This window comes from Pezoporus wallicus, unplaced genomic scaffold, assembly GCF_028554395.1.
Source record: "Pezoporus wallicus isolate ANWC-B61680 ecotype Strahan unplaced genomic scaffold, APGP_CSIRO_Pwel_v1 contig_7011, whole genome shotgun sequence".
Taxonomy (NCBI): Eukaryota; Metazoa; Chordata; class Aves; order Psittaciformes; family Psittacidae; genus Pezoporus; species Pezoporus wallicus.
This window is the reverse complement of record NW_026638234.1, coordinates 492,110-508,188: the sequence shown is the minus strand read 5'-3', so window position 1 is coordinate 508,188 and position 16,079 is coordinate 492,110. Positions and strand designations below refer to the sequence as shown.

The 16,079-nt window shown below is 38.8% G+C and overlaps 1 protein-coding gene across 4 annotated transcripts in view; it reads left to right on the top strand.

Annotated features, from left to right (window-relative positions):
• The window catches only part of MORC3 (MORC family CW-type zinc finger 3), a 28,675-nt gene that overhangs the window by 7,212 nt on the left and 5,384 nt on the right, over positions 1-16,079 (top strand). For 3 of the 4 annotated variants that reach the window (XM_057410065.1, XM_057410064.1, XM_057410066.1), the window contains exons 3-15: positions 1,481-1,613; positions 2,718-2,932; positions 3,214-3,361; positions 3,611-3,758; positions 4,922-5,053; positions 5,310-5,429; positions 5,873-5,970; positions 10,155-10,259; positions 10,370-10,492; positions 10,614-10,688; positions 11,522-11,564; positions 14,276-14,463; positions 15,063-15,873. In XM_057410065.1, coding sequence (XP_057266048.1) covers positions 1,481-1,613; positions 2,718-2,932; positions 3,214-3,361; positions 3,611-3,758; positions 4,922-5,053; positions 5,310-5,429; positions 5,873-5,970; positions 10,155-10,259; positions 10,370-10,492; positions 10,614-10,688; positions 11,522-11,564; positions 14,276-14,463; positions 15,063-15,873 — 2,339 coding nt within the window. Of the gene's footprint in view, positions 1-1,480; positions 1,614-2,717; positions 2,933-3,213; positions 3,362-3,610; positions 3,759-4,921; positions 5,054-5,309; positions 5,430-5,872; positions 5,971-10,154; positions 10,260-10,369; positions 10,493-10,613; positions 10,689-11,521; positions 11,565-14,275; positions 14,464-15,062; positions 15,874-16,079 lie in introns of those variants that run through there. The other variant, XM_057410067.1, reaches the window with a different exon arrangement.

The window sequence follows — 16,079 nt, the reverse complement described above, 5'->3', positions numbered from 1 at the left end:
CTCAGCTGAACTTGCAAAACAGGCAGTGAGGCAGGGGCACTGCCCTCTGCTCTGCCATCACATCCTACCCCTCCTTTTCCTTGTGCTTTCCCCCTTGCAAATTCCATGAGTAGCACAGTGCTGGGGAAGGGAGGAGAAGAGATGTGAGAAAATGGTGTGCGGGCAGATGAAATCTAAACTAGCTTTGCTGACAAGAAATATTTGTGGAGCCATGGTTTCTATTTCACTTGCAGTAGCAATGCTGCAAGCTCTTTCAAATCCTGTAAGCAGAAGTTTAAACTAAAGCATTTTGTGCTTTCTGTAGAAGTTGTGACTTCTCAAATTTGACCAACTTGTACTAGCAAAAGGTGTATTTGTGACAGTTCTGTTAATATGGAAGCAACATGGTAACAGAGCAGCAACAAATTTTCTCACCTGTATCTCCTGCACTTGTGGTGTCAGCGTTCTAGATTTCACAGAACTGTGTGGGATGATGGGGAGCTGGGCTTCAGGTTTTTTTCTTGCCTTTTTTAGTATCTCAAATTTTATTATCTGAAGTTGTGGTAATATTTCAAATCTATTTCCCAGTTAAAAAGCCCACAGGCCTGCAGTAGGTAAGATGTTGTTGCAGCCATGTATATCAGTGATACATTGTCTGCATTCTGGACTGTAGCCTCCTAGGAGCCTGCCGGAAAAGGTGTTTGTGTGGCTGGGAGAAAGTAAATATTGCAACAACTGTTTGGGAGACAGGAAATGAAAGTAGAAACTTGTCTTGGTTTCATTTTCTGCTCTCATTTTTGAGCTGCTCAGCTCCACCTAAATTTTTGCCTATGTATTACTATCATCTTGTAATAGCTGGGAAATTGTGTGTTGTTTCCAGGCAAGGTTTGCCAAGTTTTGATGCAGCTCTTAAAACGTCATAACGTTTTGATTTAGTGTTGTCATCTATAAAGAAGATAGTGTTTTAGGAGACTTAGGTTTTAGTGTAACATTTACTTTATTAAAAGCTATGGTTTCTTGCTTCTGTGTAAAAGTTGACTAATATTCAGTGACTTAGCTGAGAAATTTGTATCAGTGCCAGCACAAAATTTCTTTATTGGTATTACATACCTAGCTGTGGAGCTGAAAAATGGATGCAATTTCAGAGCTTCATTAGTTTAACATGTGTCTTGAGTGTCACGGGCCCACAACTGGGGGACTACATTAAGCTGCCATATTCAGCAAATAAACATATGTGCAAGCACAACACTACAGTGAGGTTAGGAGCAGCTGTTCCATATAGCTGTTTGGCAGTGTTGCAAGCCTGACATTTGGCAGATTGATTATATATGTATTCCTACTAGATAAGGCTGTGTTGGGTGTTACATATGGATTTATGTAACTTTGGAAGAGTTATCGGACATCTTCACTGGAATTACAACACTTTAAAATATGTTCTCACTTAAACTGTTTACTTTTTGCTTCTTGGTATCTCACCCTTATTTGCTTTCTTTCTCTTCAGATAATGCTTATGATCCAGATGTGAGTGCTAAACAGATATGGATAGACAAAACGGTGATAAACGACACTATGTGCTTGACATTCACTGATAATGGAAATGGTATGAACTCAGAGAAGCTGCACAAAATGCTAAGGTGGATAACCTCTTTTGCATTTTTTATTTCCTTGTGAAAATTCCAGCTGCTAGTTCTGTTACTGCTAAGGTTATTCCTTTTCTCATATATAATCAAATAATTTTGTTTATAAACTTGCATATTTGAAAGTGAGCGGTTATACAAGTGAGACTCTAGAATAGGCAGTTGCTAATAAAACTCTCTCACAACTTTATCAGTGTTTTTATATCTTAATTTCCTTTTATCCTTTCTGTCATCCTTCCCGTTTAACTTTCTATGCAGTGGTTGTACTGTATAAACTCTGTAGTGCCCTATAGTGGAGCTAAGGAAAATTTAATGTTTTCCTAATATTTTTAATTTGATTGCTTTTGTTTAAGTTAAGTGAGCAAGAAGGGGGAAGAAGAGAGATTCAGTTCAAAACCTCTGGAATATTGAAAATAGAAGGTGTTGTGGAAAATTTAAGGGAATTGTACTGATGTGGTTTGTTTATCTTTAAATGTGCTGTAGGGTTTGAAATTATATTTCTGCAGCTTCTACAGTTAGCTGAGAAGTTGCTGTTCAATTGTTCTTTTAGAATGAAAGATTGCTCTGCCTGCAGATAAATCTCTGGGTGTAAACTTGAGCAAGCTGGAATTAAAACTGTTACATTTCTTTTTCTATTAGCCACTGTAAATAATAGCTTGCTTGTTAAATTCCATGTTCTAGATACAGTTACCTGTTTTTCTTTAAATGTCATGTGCAGTTACTAATGGAAGATATGTAGATGGCACATTTTCAAGCAAGTAGAGGGGAGCTTTAGGGGCTTTTCTTAGTATTTATTGTGAAGCCACAAGATAACTATTAGAATCCCATAGGAATGCTTACTGCATAATTCCAGACAGATTATATTTCTTTTCAATACTTAAAGATGAAAGTAAATTTATCTGGATTCTTGCAGTATGGTTTTAGCAGAGTAACTTTCAGGATTTGCGTAACTCTACATTGTCATTGTACAGTAGTTCATGGTCTCTAAAGCAAGCTATTAACTTGTACCTGAATCTAATTTGGTAAGCCTTGCATGCATCTTTTGGGTTTTCAAGTTTTATAGGACCTTTTACACTCTTCTGATGTTTTCATATATTTCAGCTTTGGCTTCAGTGAGAAGTCTGTGATGAATGGCCGTGTTCCGGTAGGACTGTATGGAAATGGGTTTAAGTCAGGGTCAATGCGCCTGGGAAAAGATGCAATTGTCTTCACCAAGAATGGAGAAACCATGAGTGTCGGCCTGTTATCTCAGACTTTCCTTGAAGTCACGAAAGCAGAACATGTCATGGTTCCTATAGTGACATTTAACAACCATCATATCCTTTCAACAATTTCTGAATGAAAAGTTGTGGATACATGCAAAACTTGGATGATAGTATCAGTAAAGGATATCTCCTTGTGTAATCTTACAGATACTCTAAATAAATTGTAACATGTAAGAAAGGCTATAATTTGTTAAGGCCTTTGCATTTGTAGGAGCTCTCGGATGTGGAATGAAAGAACCTGTGAAGTTAAGTACAGGATACTGTTGTGGAAATGTCCTCCTGTTCTGAAAGCCTACTTCATTCAAAGTTACTCTCCTTAATATAGTGCTTACGACAGATAAGTGATCCAGTGGAATCCAAAAACAGCCTGAAAGCCATCTTAACACATTCTTTATTTTCTACTGAGGAGAAATTACTGGCAGAGCTAGATGCTATAATAGGGAAAAAAGGAACAAGAATTATCATTTGGAATCTTAGAAGGTAAGATGAATTCCATTCTCCTTGTATCCCTCACTTACTTTGTTACCTTTCAGTGTATGTGAGCAGTAATACTTGCCTGTACATACAGGTATTTTTGTTCTTTCTAGGCTGTGTGGAAAACCACCATGGCTTAAAGGAATTCCCTTTCTCTTGCATCTTTATGATAACCCCTGGGTCCACTACAGTATCTTATCTTGTATTGGCTTCCTTTTTGTCATAATAAGGATATTTTTTAATATTACTTCTCAGAGATAAAAATGAAAAAACAGAGTTTGACTTTGACAAGGATAAATACGACATCAGAATTCCAGAAGACTTAGATGAAACGGGCAAAAGAGGATATAAAAAACAAGAGAGACTGGACCAGATTGTTCCAGAAAGTGACTACTCATTGAGAGTATGTATAAGGCTCTTTAAAATTTGTTTGTTCATTTTTTGAAGCTGGAGGGTATGTGTTCTTGTTTTAATGTAATACTATGTAATATAGTGTACTTATACTATAGATGTGTTGATTGAGGAGGGAGACAAACATCAGAATTTAAATGTTAGGGCAGTATGTCAACATCTATTTAGAAATTGAAGGTGGAATGTATTTGTGAACTTCTGTAGACATTTGCTGGTTAGAAGAAACTTACTGGGGTTTATATAGTCTTGCAAATATATTCTGCTGTTAAATATAGCCATCATTATCCACTAAGGAGCAAATCAGGAAATGCAATAAGTAGCTTCAGAAGTTAAATAGGGGTGTGTGTCTGTGGTGTTCAGCAGAGTAAGATTCCATCTTAGTGCAGGTATACATGCATATGCCCATCTGGATCTTTGTCAAACAAAGCCTATCCATTTTAAAATTATAATTTCTAGGTTTTCTGGGAAGCAGAATTGTTTGAATGCATTCATGCAGACAGGGACAAAACTTTCCTGTAAGCTAATTGATATGACCACTTTCTCCACTATTGATTCTCATAAGCTTTGAAGTCGTCTTTTTGTAAGAAAATGCATCTGCAGTTTCTAGGTGTTCTGGGCACACTTCTTGGCAGGGGGATAATACTCAGAAGTATTCCACTTGAACTAAAACCTTCAGTTATTCTGACTTGCTGAAGCCCTATATCTGCTTCAAGTATGAGAAGTTGTAAATATAATGGTAAATGAAATGCAAATTAAAATTCATAGATCTATGTAGCTATTATCAAGCTATATATAGTCATTTGGAGCAAAGTTAACATGCTTTTATTTGTTATTTTAAAGTTTGTAGTAGAATATTTAAGCTCTCAGTAGGGGAATAAGAGGCTTCTGTGCTTGAGAGCTCTTTTAGTGTTAAAACTGCATCTTCAGATACCTTATTAACATGTCATGTGTAAAAGTTGTCCTTCGATTGCAATTAATTTAATTTGTGATACACGTATCCTGTTTTTCTGGATTCAAGTTGGAAAAAAGCCCCACATTTAATAGAAGTGAGTTAAAGCTTGAGTTTGTCTTCCTAAACATAATGTGTATTGCAAAATTTTCATACCTTGATGTTTGAGGGGTTTTTTTAGTAACAGCAGTTACTCTGTTTTGTAGGCTTATTGCAGTATTTTGTATCTGAAGCCAACAATGCAGATCATTCTGCGAGGACAAAAAGTGAAAACACAGCTGGTGTCCAAAAGCCTTGCCTTCATTGAACGTGATATATATAGGCCAAAATTTCTGAATGTATCCTTTACTTATATTTACATTATTGCATGCTGAATTTAATGATGTGACTTTCTTTGTAAACTACCTGAATTCTGCTTGGTACATTGCAGTTATACTCATGTGATTATATTTATTTATTTATTTTTATTTTAAGACATACTGAAGGAATTATTGTCATAGAAAAAAGTTTCAGGACCCAGTTTAGAATGAACACTCAGAGTAACTCTATGTGGTTATGAGATTAGCCAAACTTTTCCTTAATATCTGGTAAAAGGCTAGAACAGTAAGAATTACTTTTGGATTTAACTGCAGAAACAAAGATCATTATGGAATAATGATGTACCATAAAAACAGACTTATCAAAGCTTATGAAAGAGTTGGCTGTCAGTTAAAGGTAAGAAATTAAAGCTCAAAAATATTTTAACATCTTCAAAAATCATTTGCACTCAGATGCTGTTTTTTTAAAAATAATATGAATGCAAACTAGGATATTGATACATCATTTACAAAACTACCTTTTTAATACAATTCTTAATGGCTGCTCAAACTAAATTGTATGTGGTTGTTTTAATGTTTGGTTTTGAAACTAAGCTTGATACGCAAAATATAGGCCTGGGCATATCTTTCAGGACAAAAAGAGGGGTGTAACAGAGGATATTAGTAGTAGTAATAATAATAATTTGGTGGGCTTGTGTCGAGATTTTGGTTTTTGGGGAAGAGTTGTAAGCCAGAAAATTGTTCTTACCTAGCGTACATAGCTGGTTACCTCTGACAGACTCTTGCAGTATTAGCATAGAATATATGTTGTTTTTTCTGATAGATCTTGTTTCCTTACAGGCAAACAACATGGGTGTTGGTGTAGTTGGCATCATTGAATGCAATTTTCTAAAACCAACTCATAACAAACAAGATTTTGACTACACAAATGAATACAGGTAACTGTACATTTTATGCAGACTTTCTGTTCATTGTGAAATACTTAGCAATAAAGACTTCTAAGTAGTAAAAATAAAAGCTTATGTGCCATCATTAAACTGCATGACTGTTCTGAACAGCAAGGGTAAGATGTACACTCGTCATGCTGAATTCATTGTTCAGTCAGTGAAGTCTAGAGCGTCTAGAGTCCACTTCATTGTAAAGTAAGTGCCCTAAAAAGTGGTTGGTTGCAATTCTGCCCTTCAATGATTGTAAAAATGAGCACAGAATAACTTGCCAAAATATGGGTATGTGTGGCACTTGACTGAAATTGTGATACACGAATCCCATGCTGTTAACTTTTTTCATAACATTTCTTGTTTGGTTCCTTTCTGGAATAGCTTTGCTGGATAATTTTGAGCCCTTCTTTTCGGTTTCATTCCAAAGAGTGGACTTGAATGCCCTCAAATCCTCTGCTACCTGACAGAGCATTTAAAATACCTGCCATCCTGAAGGTAGTGGTGATTTGGGACATTGCTTTGTTTCAGTTTTTATTTCTAACTCGGGGTTGCCACTTGTCGCATATCTGCATCCATCCCATCAATTAGTATCTAATGTGATATTTCTTATAGTTAAACTGTGAACCAGGTTGGGAATGTAGTCTGACTTAAATTTTTAAACTAGTTTCCTAATCTGTGTACACTCCTCTGCTGTGAGTCGCTTGTACTGGCATTGTGAAAGGAAGCGTGTGGAGAGGAGACAGGCTAGAGGGCATGAGTTGTGTAAGCAGTTTTCAAGCTGAGGCATAACAACTGTCCAGGAAAAACTTCCTGAATAGAAGCCTGGAGAATTGTTACACTCTCTTATTACTTTTTCCTTTCATGATGACAGGGCTGTTGGCTGTATTCTGTTTTCTGTGCTGCTTCATGTTAAAAGGGGTATTAGGAACAGCTGCCTCCTCCAGCAGCTCTGTCTCAGGACTCCCTCCTGCCTGGCTGTTGAAGCCCAGCCTGGGGACCTGGGGTCTCTGCCCTGGCTGCAGGATGTGGCTACGACCCTCCTGTTTGCAGGTTCAACCAGTAGCAGAGCTGAGCACATGTCCCAGAGCTGCATGCAGAGGACACTGACATGGCTGTTACAGAGTCTGCCACAGACAAGGTGTTACATATAGGACTCCCATAAAACATGAACAGCCAAGTCCCCTTCCTTCTCTTAGGCTGGCAGAGATAGAAGCTCACTTGTGAAGGCACACACATGGCACTCTAGGCTCACAAGCACATGTACATTTGTGGATCCTCCAAGTACTGGCATGGCCCCTCTGTCCTCCTGGCATCCTTGCCTGGACCCAGGCTCTCTTACCTGCTTCAAAGGCCCCCTACGCACTGGCTAGTGGTTTGCTGTTCGCTAGCAAATGTGTGTGTACTCAGGTACTCATACCACAGACACTCCATATTTGCAAGTTCCCTTGGGTATACCAACATGAACCCTTGCATGCCTGATATCGCTGCCCAGACCTGGGGCCTCCTGTTCACTGCTGAGTCCAGTTTGGAGGGAAATACATGTGCACGCTCCATGCATGCCAGTACACTGGGACTGGCAAAAATGCAGATGCTTGTCCCCCCTCCCAGCACCAGGCACACGAGCTGTGACACACAGTTCTGTTCCAGCTGCCAGTGCTGAGACACTAACTCACACTGGTCCACCCCAGGAGCTGTGTTTTGGGGGATGCACCTCCTGCCTTAGTGGGTGGCAGCTGAGACCTCTGCTTGTTCCAATAACTGGCATGACACATTCAGTCTTGATGCCAGCTCCTGGAGTCAAATCTACTCACACACAGCTCTCGCCAGTAGCTGGAACTTAGTTCTTGCCATACACATGGGATAAAGAATATGTAGAGAATTAAGAAATTATTAAATAATATACAAGAAGGTAGGGCTAGCTGTAGTCCAGACAACTGTACTGACTGAACCTGTTTTACACGCAACCTGCTTCTTCTGTACCTTCTTCTGTCAAACCTCTCTTTGTTCCTCCCTGCTCCTCCTTGCTCACGAACATTGCCTCATCAGTTGGCATAGTTTCAAGCATCCTGAATCCTCAGGTTTGCATCCTTACCAGTTGCAAAATCCTAATTTGCCTGTATTTTTTGATAGCCTGTCAATTAGCATGACTTACTACACTTGTTTCTTGTTGTCTTTGCTAATGCTAATTGGTCAGGTTTTATGACTGCCCGTGCTCCTCTCTTTTCCTTTCCTTATCCTTCCAACTGAAAAAATAACCATTCTCACGCTCTACATACTGACCAGGTTTGTTCTTATCACTACCTCATCAGTCAGGTTTGTTTCTGTTCTTGATGGCTCCTTTGACCATATACACTTAAAAAAGCAGGTACTTTCCTTCTGTGTGCCTTAACACTTGCTTTTGTCTTAGACTTAGAAATTTAGGGTATTAACTTTTAAACATAGGTAGGGTAAACTTTGGCAGGAGAATTCATTACCTCTTTCAAACTGCATGTTTTGCCCTTCAGCCAGTTGTGGTTCAGCTTCCACTGGCAACATGTCCACCATGCGTTTCCTGAATTGCTAATTTATATTCAGCTCAGCCTATAAAGATAACCCAGAAACCACACCTGAGGGCTGTAATAAACAGACCTGCTAATTGCAGCAATTGAGGAGCATGATAAATCTGGTCATTCCTGCTGTTGAAACAGTGTTCCCCTGGAGGAGGAACAGACCTAATAGCTGCTACAGCCAGTGCAGTTCAATCTGCCTGTACCTTTAACTGGTACCCACAGTTTGTGCTGCTCTTTGCAGTGATATTGCCAGTTTTAAGAAGTTCCCGTGTTTCTTTCACCATTGTGCTAGCAGAAACCTTAACAAAAACACATGGTAAAGCAGATCAGGTAGTCAGTCAAACTGGAAAATAGCTCTTCTTAGTTTTTTCAATACAGATGTTCCCTGAACCTTTCTTATGTGGTGGCACTAACAGTTCCTTTGGCAGAAAGGGAGGAATTAGGAACATCATAGAATGGTCATCTGTGTTGACCAGGGTTTGCACTAAGGTTGTGCAAACTGGCACTGTGAGCACTGAATGCTTTTTACATGTTTCTTTTTAAAAAAAAAAACAAAACCATATAATGTGGGCACAGAGGGATACTATGCTTGAAAGATCTCCTTTATAAATGTTTTTCTGCAGAGTGCTACTGGTTTTCAAAAGGTAACTTTCCTGCCCAAACCAGAAACATAAAACTGATGCTGCAGTTTCATGATCAGTGTAAACTGACCTGCCCTTCTTCCCCCTCCAGAAGAGGGATGTGATCCCATCCATGTATTGCTGCTCATTTCTGCCTTTGTGGTACTCCCTTTTCTTTGGCACAGAAATTCATGACTTGGGTTCAGAGGTGATCTAAATCAGAACTCTCTTGGTCATCATACTGGTTCACTGCAAACGCATTTGTGTTAGTTCAAGGCACAAGGTGGTTTAAATATTGGAATAAGCCAAGCAGGGATGGACTGGCTTTCAGACTCTGGTTACCCAGCCACTTTACCCTGACATAAATTCAGCATGCTTACAAGAGGCATTCTTACCTCTGCCTCATTTGTGGGGCTTGTTGCTGCTGTTACACACAGCTCCTTCCTGTGTGCCGGCTCTGGTAGTCATTGGGCTGCACAATGAGCCCTAATCAGGGAACTAGCTGGAAATTAACCTAGGGTAAGACTAGCCTGCTCCTTTTAGCAACATGTTGACTTTATACTACAATGGTAAGTTTGCAGTCTTCATGTCATATTGTTGCATGTCAGCTTGGAGTAGTCATGAACCTGCAGTTCCATGGATGTATGGAAATATCAGCTAAATACACAGCTACGTACTGGATTGACAGAGGTGGGTTTGTACGTGTTTCTTCTACGACTGAGGTTGAACTGGTGATGTAGCTTCAGAGTTTGCTCTGTACGTTCATGGTGCTTCTGAATTGAGGACTCTTTGATTTCAGTCTTTGTGCTCCAACTCATATTTTCAGCAATTTATTTATTGGCAAACATGACTTCACACAATTTCTGATTTCTAGGCTTTTCTCAAAGCAAAAAGCTTACTGTTGTGCAAATAGAAATATTAGAGCGGTTCATGATTGTTCTTTCATTGTAGATTATAAAAGTTCTTATTGTGCTAGGATTTGATTATTTATGGTGGTCTTTTAAAAACTTTTCAGACTTACAATAGCAGCATTAGGAGAGAAGCTTAATGATTACTGGAATGAAATGAAAACAAAGGCAAATGGAGAATACCCATTAGCTTTGCCAGTTGAGGAGATACAGTGAGTATCACTTCTAAATAGAAGAAATTTACATACTGTTATTACTCTTCTACACTCAGTCATGAAAATGAACTTTTCATGTGAAAGTGCTGGTATTTTTTTCATTACAGAAAACAGCCTGATCAGACATGGGTACAATGTGATTCATGTCTGAAATGGCGGAAGCTGCCAGATGGAATAGAGCATTTGCCGGAAAAGTGGTTCTGCTCACTGAACCCTGACCCACAATTCCGGTAACATTAGATTTCGATGAATATTTCAGTACTGCTTTTAGTTCTTATCACCTCTTATAAACATGGTTGTTAAGCTCTTTTTCATTTCCCACCCTCAAATCCTTCCCCTTCCTTGACTCAGGAATTGTAATGTGCCAGAAGAACCAGAAGATGATGACTTAATACATCCTACATATGAGAAAACTTACAAGAAAAAGTGAGTAGTAGAGACTTTCTTACAAGTGTCTCAGCATTAGAAAGGGAATGTGAAAACTAAATGCCCTTTACTGTCACGTGTGGTGTAATTGCATCTCTTCTGGGAATATATCCAGCCAGAAAATAGTACCTTAAAATCAAGACTTGACTGTAGGAGTGAATAGATGAATAGCACTGTTTTTTTGCTACTAGCATGTTGGCATTACATTCAGATTTCTCTCTGACTTAATACCTGTTTGCCCTCCTAAATCAAAATTAGGAAAGTTGTAACAAAAGGGGCCTTTCATTTAACAGCTACTAAGGAGAGCAATGCAGCAATTGGTATTCAAGTACAGCTCTTAGAGGGGCACTGTTTTGTGGTAGTAAGTGATGAAAATAGTTTGAGATGTTACAGAAGTGGGCTACTAGCGCTGTTAGGAGACTTTGTCTAAGGAACTGTTATTTTTCAAGGACTGAAATTCAAGGATTTTTCAGTGTTGAACCAGCTGAATACCTCAATACACCTGTTTCATAATAAGAGGGTTCTTAACTAAGGTGTGTTTAAAAAAAAACCAGCTTGGGTAATTTTAACTAATACTGGCTGGTATTCTAGAGTTGGGAGTTTCGGGGTTGGTTTATTTTTGGGTTTGTTTTTTATTTTCAAATTTTTAAAATAAACCTTAATCTATGAGAGAATTTTTTTTGACGTTAAGCTGTTGTATGTAACTGAGATAAAGGAGTGTTGTGTTTGCTTTAGATTTTGAGGCTGGCTTGTTTTTATAATGAATTCACATGTTGAATCTAAGCTTTTTGGTGTGTTTTGTTTTTTTTTTTTTCTTCCTTGCTGCTGGGCAGAGACAGGGAAAAACTGAAGAAGCGTCTAGAGTTCAGCTACCAGGTAACTCTTGAAGTTGATAGGAAACTGATTTTGGTAGTGGAATTGTTCTTGCTGGCAACAGTACTGTGCAGTTTGATTGAATAGGCCAGGCATTGAATTAAAGTTTGCTTTAGCTGATGACCAACTGACTGGTTCAACATCCTGTTTCGTTTATATGTCTATACAGCATATGTGCGCTATTAGTAAACCAACAATATTCTGTCTTTGCTCTCCAATGATGGAAAACGCATCACTGCTTTGTATGTAGTATTTAAGAAGGAGCTTTAGAGGGACAAAACCCTCTTACAAAAAAATGCTAGAAAATGTATCAGTCACTCCTAGCTCTTCTATGGCATTGGAATGATTACTGGAAGCTAAGCAGGGTCCTGTACTCCAAAAATTTCCTGCCAACTCAATAGCTTAGTTGTGTACATTCTTCTGAAAGACTTCATAGGAGCTTAGATGGCCAGCATCAGGTCCAAGAGCACCTTGAAACACTTCAGAATTTGGATAATTACATACTTATGGGGCCAACCCACATTTCTCTTTGGAAAATGTTTCCCCTGCATGGCTGCAGACAACAGACGGATCGTATGATTTCTGCATTTGGTAAAATGGCATAATTCTGGCAGACTGTCAAGTTAAGAGAAGGGAGCTGATTTCAGATCCTCATTAAGAAAATATACAACCACACAGAGTGAACTGAATGGCAGAATGTGATCACTGGCACCAGCTTTAATAGAAGAGGTAGCATGCTCTTGCAACATGAAATCTGATGTGCTGTGGCTGGATCTAGCTTTGCCGGGTTTTGCATTCATTTTTCAAAAAAATGTGTTTTAATGGAGACATCCTTTGTATTGCAAGAGCCCTCTGTTTGCCAGTAGAGAGAGCAGAGCAGTGGAGGGGTAAAAAGTGAATTCAATGAGCCACCCACTCTAAGGTTGGAGCAGGGTGTCAAGGTTTTGTTGAGCCTTCTCTTACAATTGCAGAAGTTTCTGGGTATTGTCTGTGTATTGAAACTTTTCCTTGTATTTCTAATCTCTCATCGTATTTATTAGGGTGGGTGTTTTTTGTAATTGGCATTTTACTCATCAGTACCCAGTGGAAACAGCATGGCCCCTTCCTACTGTGTGCCTCCTTTGCACCCAGATTTCTACAGAAATCTAGGGCTCAAACCAGGGCCTAACAACCTCAGTAGGAATCCCAGGACACTGTAAAAAGCGTTATAGTTTTCCAGCGTGTCGTGGTTTAAGCCCAGGGGTAACTCAGAACCACACAGCCACTCACTCACTCCCTTCCCCCTTCCTCCCCCCTCTCCCAGAGGAATGGGGAGAAGAATTGAAAGAATGTAACTCCCACGGGTTGAGATAAGAACAGTCCAGTAACTAAGGTATAACACAAACCACTGCTGCTACCACCAATGATAATAATGAAAAGGGAAATAACAAGGGGAGAGAATACAACCGCTCCCCACCCACCAACCTATGCCCAACCCAAGCCGCGATCTAGCCCTTCTGGGTAACTGCCCCCAGTATATATACTGGGCATGACATGCTGTGGTATGGAATACCTCTTTGGCTAGTTTGGGTCAGGTGTCCTGTCTCTGCTTCCTCCTGGCTTCCCCTCCTCCCTTGCAGAGCTTGAGACTCACAGAGTCCTTGGTCAGAGTAAACATTACTCAGCAACAACTAAAAACATCAGTGTTATCAGTGTTGTTCCCAGGCTGAAAGTCAAACACACAGCACTGCACCAGCAACAAAGAAGGAGAAAAATGGCTGCTACTGCTGAACCCAGGAGAGAATGACATCTAATTATTGAAAGTGCATTTGTTGTAGAGAGATATTATGAGGAGATAGTGAAGATGCCCTTAAAACTGGGGTAGGGGGTGGAGATGGGCAGACTTGTAGTAGCTGTACTTTTGCAAGGAGGCACTTAAATTCAGATTAAATGCAGATGCAGATCAACACGGTGAAGTGATTAGTGTGTAGATTGTAACTCAGAATCAAATTTCCTAAGCATGATTTTGGTTTAAGTTGCTTTCATAGTAAAGTGCCATCTGAAGATCACTCAATTTCTGTAGATATTTTACATGTGCCGTTTTAATCTATATACTTCATCGTATTAGTTTTTCTCCAGTTACGTTTACCCAAGTAAAAAAGTAATTTCTATGGGTAAAGTATTGTTCCTTTAGACAAGCTGAATTAATTATGAGCAGGTTTGTGTGTCATGGTCAAGCTTCAGACAGATACAGCTTGGGAAAAGCTCTTGCCTGAGGTTCTACACAGTACTTTTAAAATAGCTATCTAGAGAAAGACTTGTAAGATCAGAAAGCTGCTTTCTGACAGCAGTAAATCTGTGCACGGAGAGGAGTGTACAGTGTTCACAGTCCTCTAAGAAATCTGGTAAAAGTCTGTAATTACGGTATAGAATTTGCTGCTTTCTAGTATGTTGTATATCTTAAACCAACATGAAGGAAACACTTCACAGGTATCAGTAGAGTTTGGGGGTAGGGGTTGTAGAATATTTAAGAAAATTGTGGTTTGCATTGTAGAGTCAAGTTAGCCTTAGTTATTGCAGAATACTGAGCAAGGTTCAAGGAGATATTTGTAGTATATGTAAGAAATGCTGGTAAGAATTCCGCGTGTTGGCAGATAGTTAGAACTGCTTAAACCTATTCTGAAGACTCTACTAATGTCTGTTTCTTTTAATTCTTAATTAATATTATGTTATAGGTCAATAATGAAGTGTTTGTAAGAACACCTGTTTCTTCAAGTAAAGACTTCAGAACATTCTCAGCTGTGAGTGGAAAGGAATCTGTTCTAAGATCACTTCTACCAGAAACATCAAATGCTTCTGTCAAAAGATCTCTGCTTACTTTAAATAGATCAGTATCTTCACCTCATTCTGATTCTGATAACAGGTTAGTGAACCTGTGCAAAGTAGATTCCTATTTATTTCTAAAATTAATAACTTGTTAATGAAAATCATGGTGTTGATGTAATCCTGTCTTCAGGTAATAGCTGCCAAAATTCATATGTCACTTTTGGGAGCATAGAAAGCAGCAGGTTGATTAAAGGTACCAAGAAACCTTGTGAAGTATAAAAGTGAATGCAGCAAAAAGTAGTGTGTACTGGTGAGGAAAGTTCCTTAGTAGTTTGTTTGTTTAGGAAAAGACTGTATTGTGTTAACTGCATTCTGTAGTATGTTTTTCTTAACTTCTGTTGGTTAAGGAATGCATGTGGGATGGAGGATGGGGGGGGGGGGATGTTTCCACAAATACTGAATCTTAGTCTGTTTTTCAATAATGTGTGAAGGTGATAATTCAGTGTGAGGATGTCAGCCACTTGTGTTTACAGGAAAGGTACTTACTCTGGCTACACATCTTAAAATGCTATGTAGGGAGACATCCCTTTCTAGTTACTGAGTGGTAGCTTTTAATAATGGTTATAGAAACACTAAACATAGTTTGAAACAATTGACTTTGCAATATAATAAACAGTTTAATACTTTGCTTCTCAGTCTTAAACGGAAGACACCTACTTGTGTTACACCTGTGTCTTTAAAGACACCTCGATTAAATGACAAAACATTCAACAACCATGATGATGATGTCATTATTTTAGAGGAGAGCAGTACTCCAAAGCCTTCAGCAGATTCTGATATTCCTGTAGTAAAAACTGAATGTATTAATTTGGATCAAGAAGTGAAGCAGAAAGAAAACTGTGACATTGGAGAACCTTGCAGTGCAGCTACTTCAGAATCAAAAACTGAACAGTTGACCTCATCGACACAGACAGAGCTCCCAAAATTAGTTGTTAAAAAGGAAGAGATGGAAGATGACATTGCTATTCAAGTTCCCAGGGCAGGGATGGAAACTAAAGAGCACAATGTTAATGCTGCTTCCGAGACATCTGTAGATTTTGGAAATGAACTGAAAAATCAGCTGCAATTATTAAGCAAAGAAAAAGAAATGTACAAAAACAAATGTGAAGTATTAACCAAACAAGTAGAAACGCTGGAACAAAGGATTTTTGAATTGAATAATAAGTATGTAAAAAAAGAAATGTGCCATCAGTCGACTGAGACAGTTCCTTCATTTAAAGAAGAAAGTGGTTGTGAAAGAAGCTTGTCTGAAGTGACCATTCTGTATGAACAGGCCTTAGAAGAAATAGCAAAACTAAAGGAACAATGTAGTACCCTGCAAAATTTAAAAACTGGATATGCAGATAGTGAAAACAAGAGTGAGGTAGATGAAATTGCTGTGCAACTGGATGATGTTTTCAGGCAACTGGACAAGTGCAGCATTGAGAGAGACAGATATAAAAGCGAGGTACGTTTGTTAAAGCAGTGATATCCTTCAAATTACCAATTATTTCTAATTTTTAATGGGTGTTTCATAGTTCTCATACACAAGGTGTTGTGTGCTTCAGTCCACTAACTAATCAAGCTACCTAAAAGTGAGAAGAAATACTAAATTATCCTAGGATCTCCTGTTCTGCTTGCGTAGATAGAAATAAGCAAACTTAGGAGAGAGAC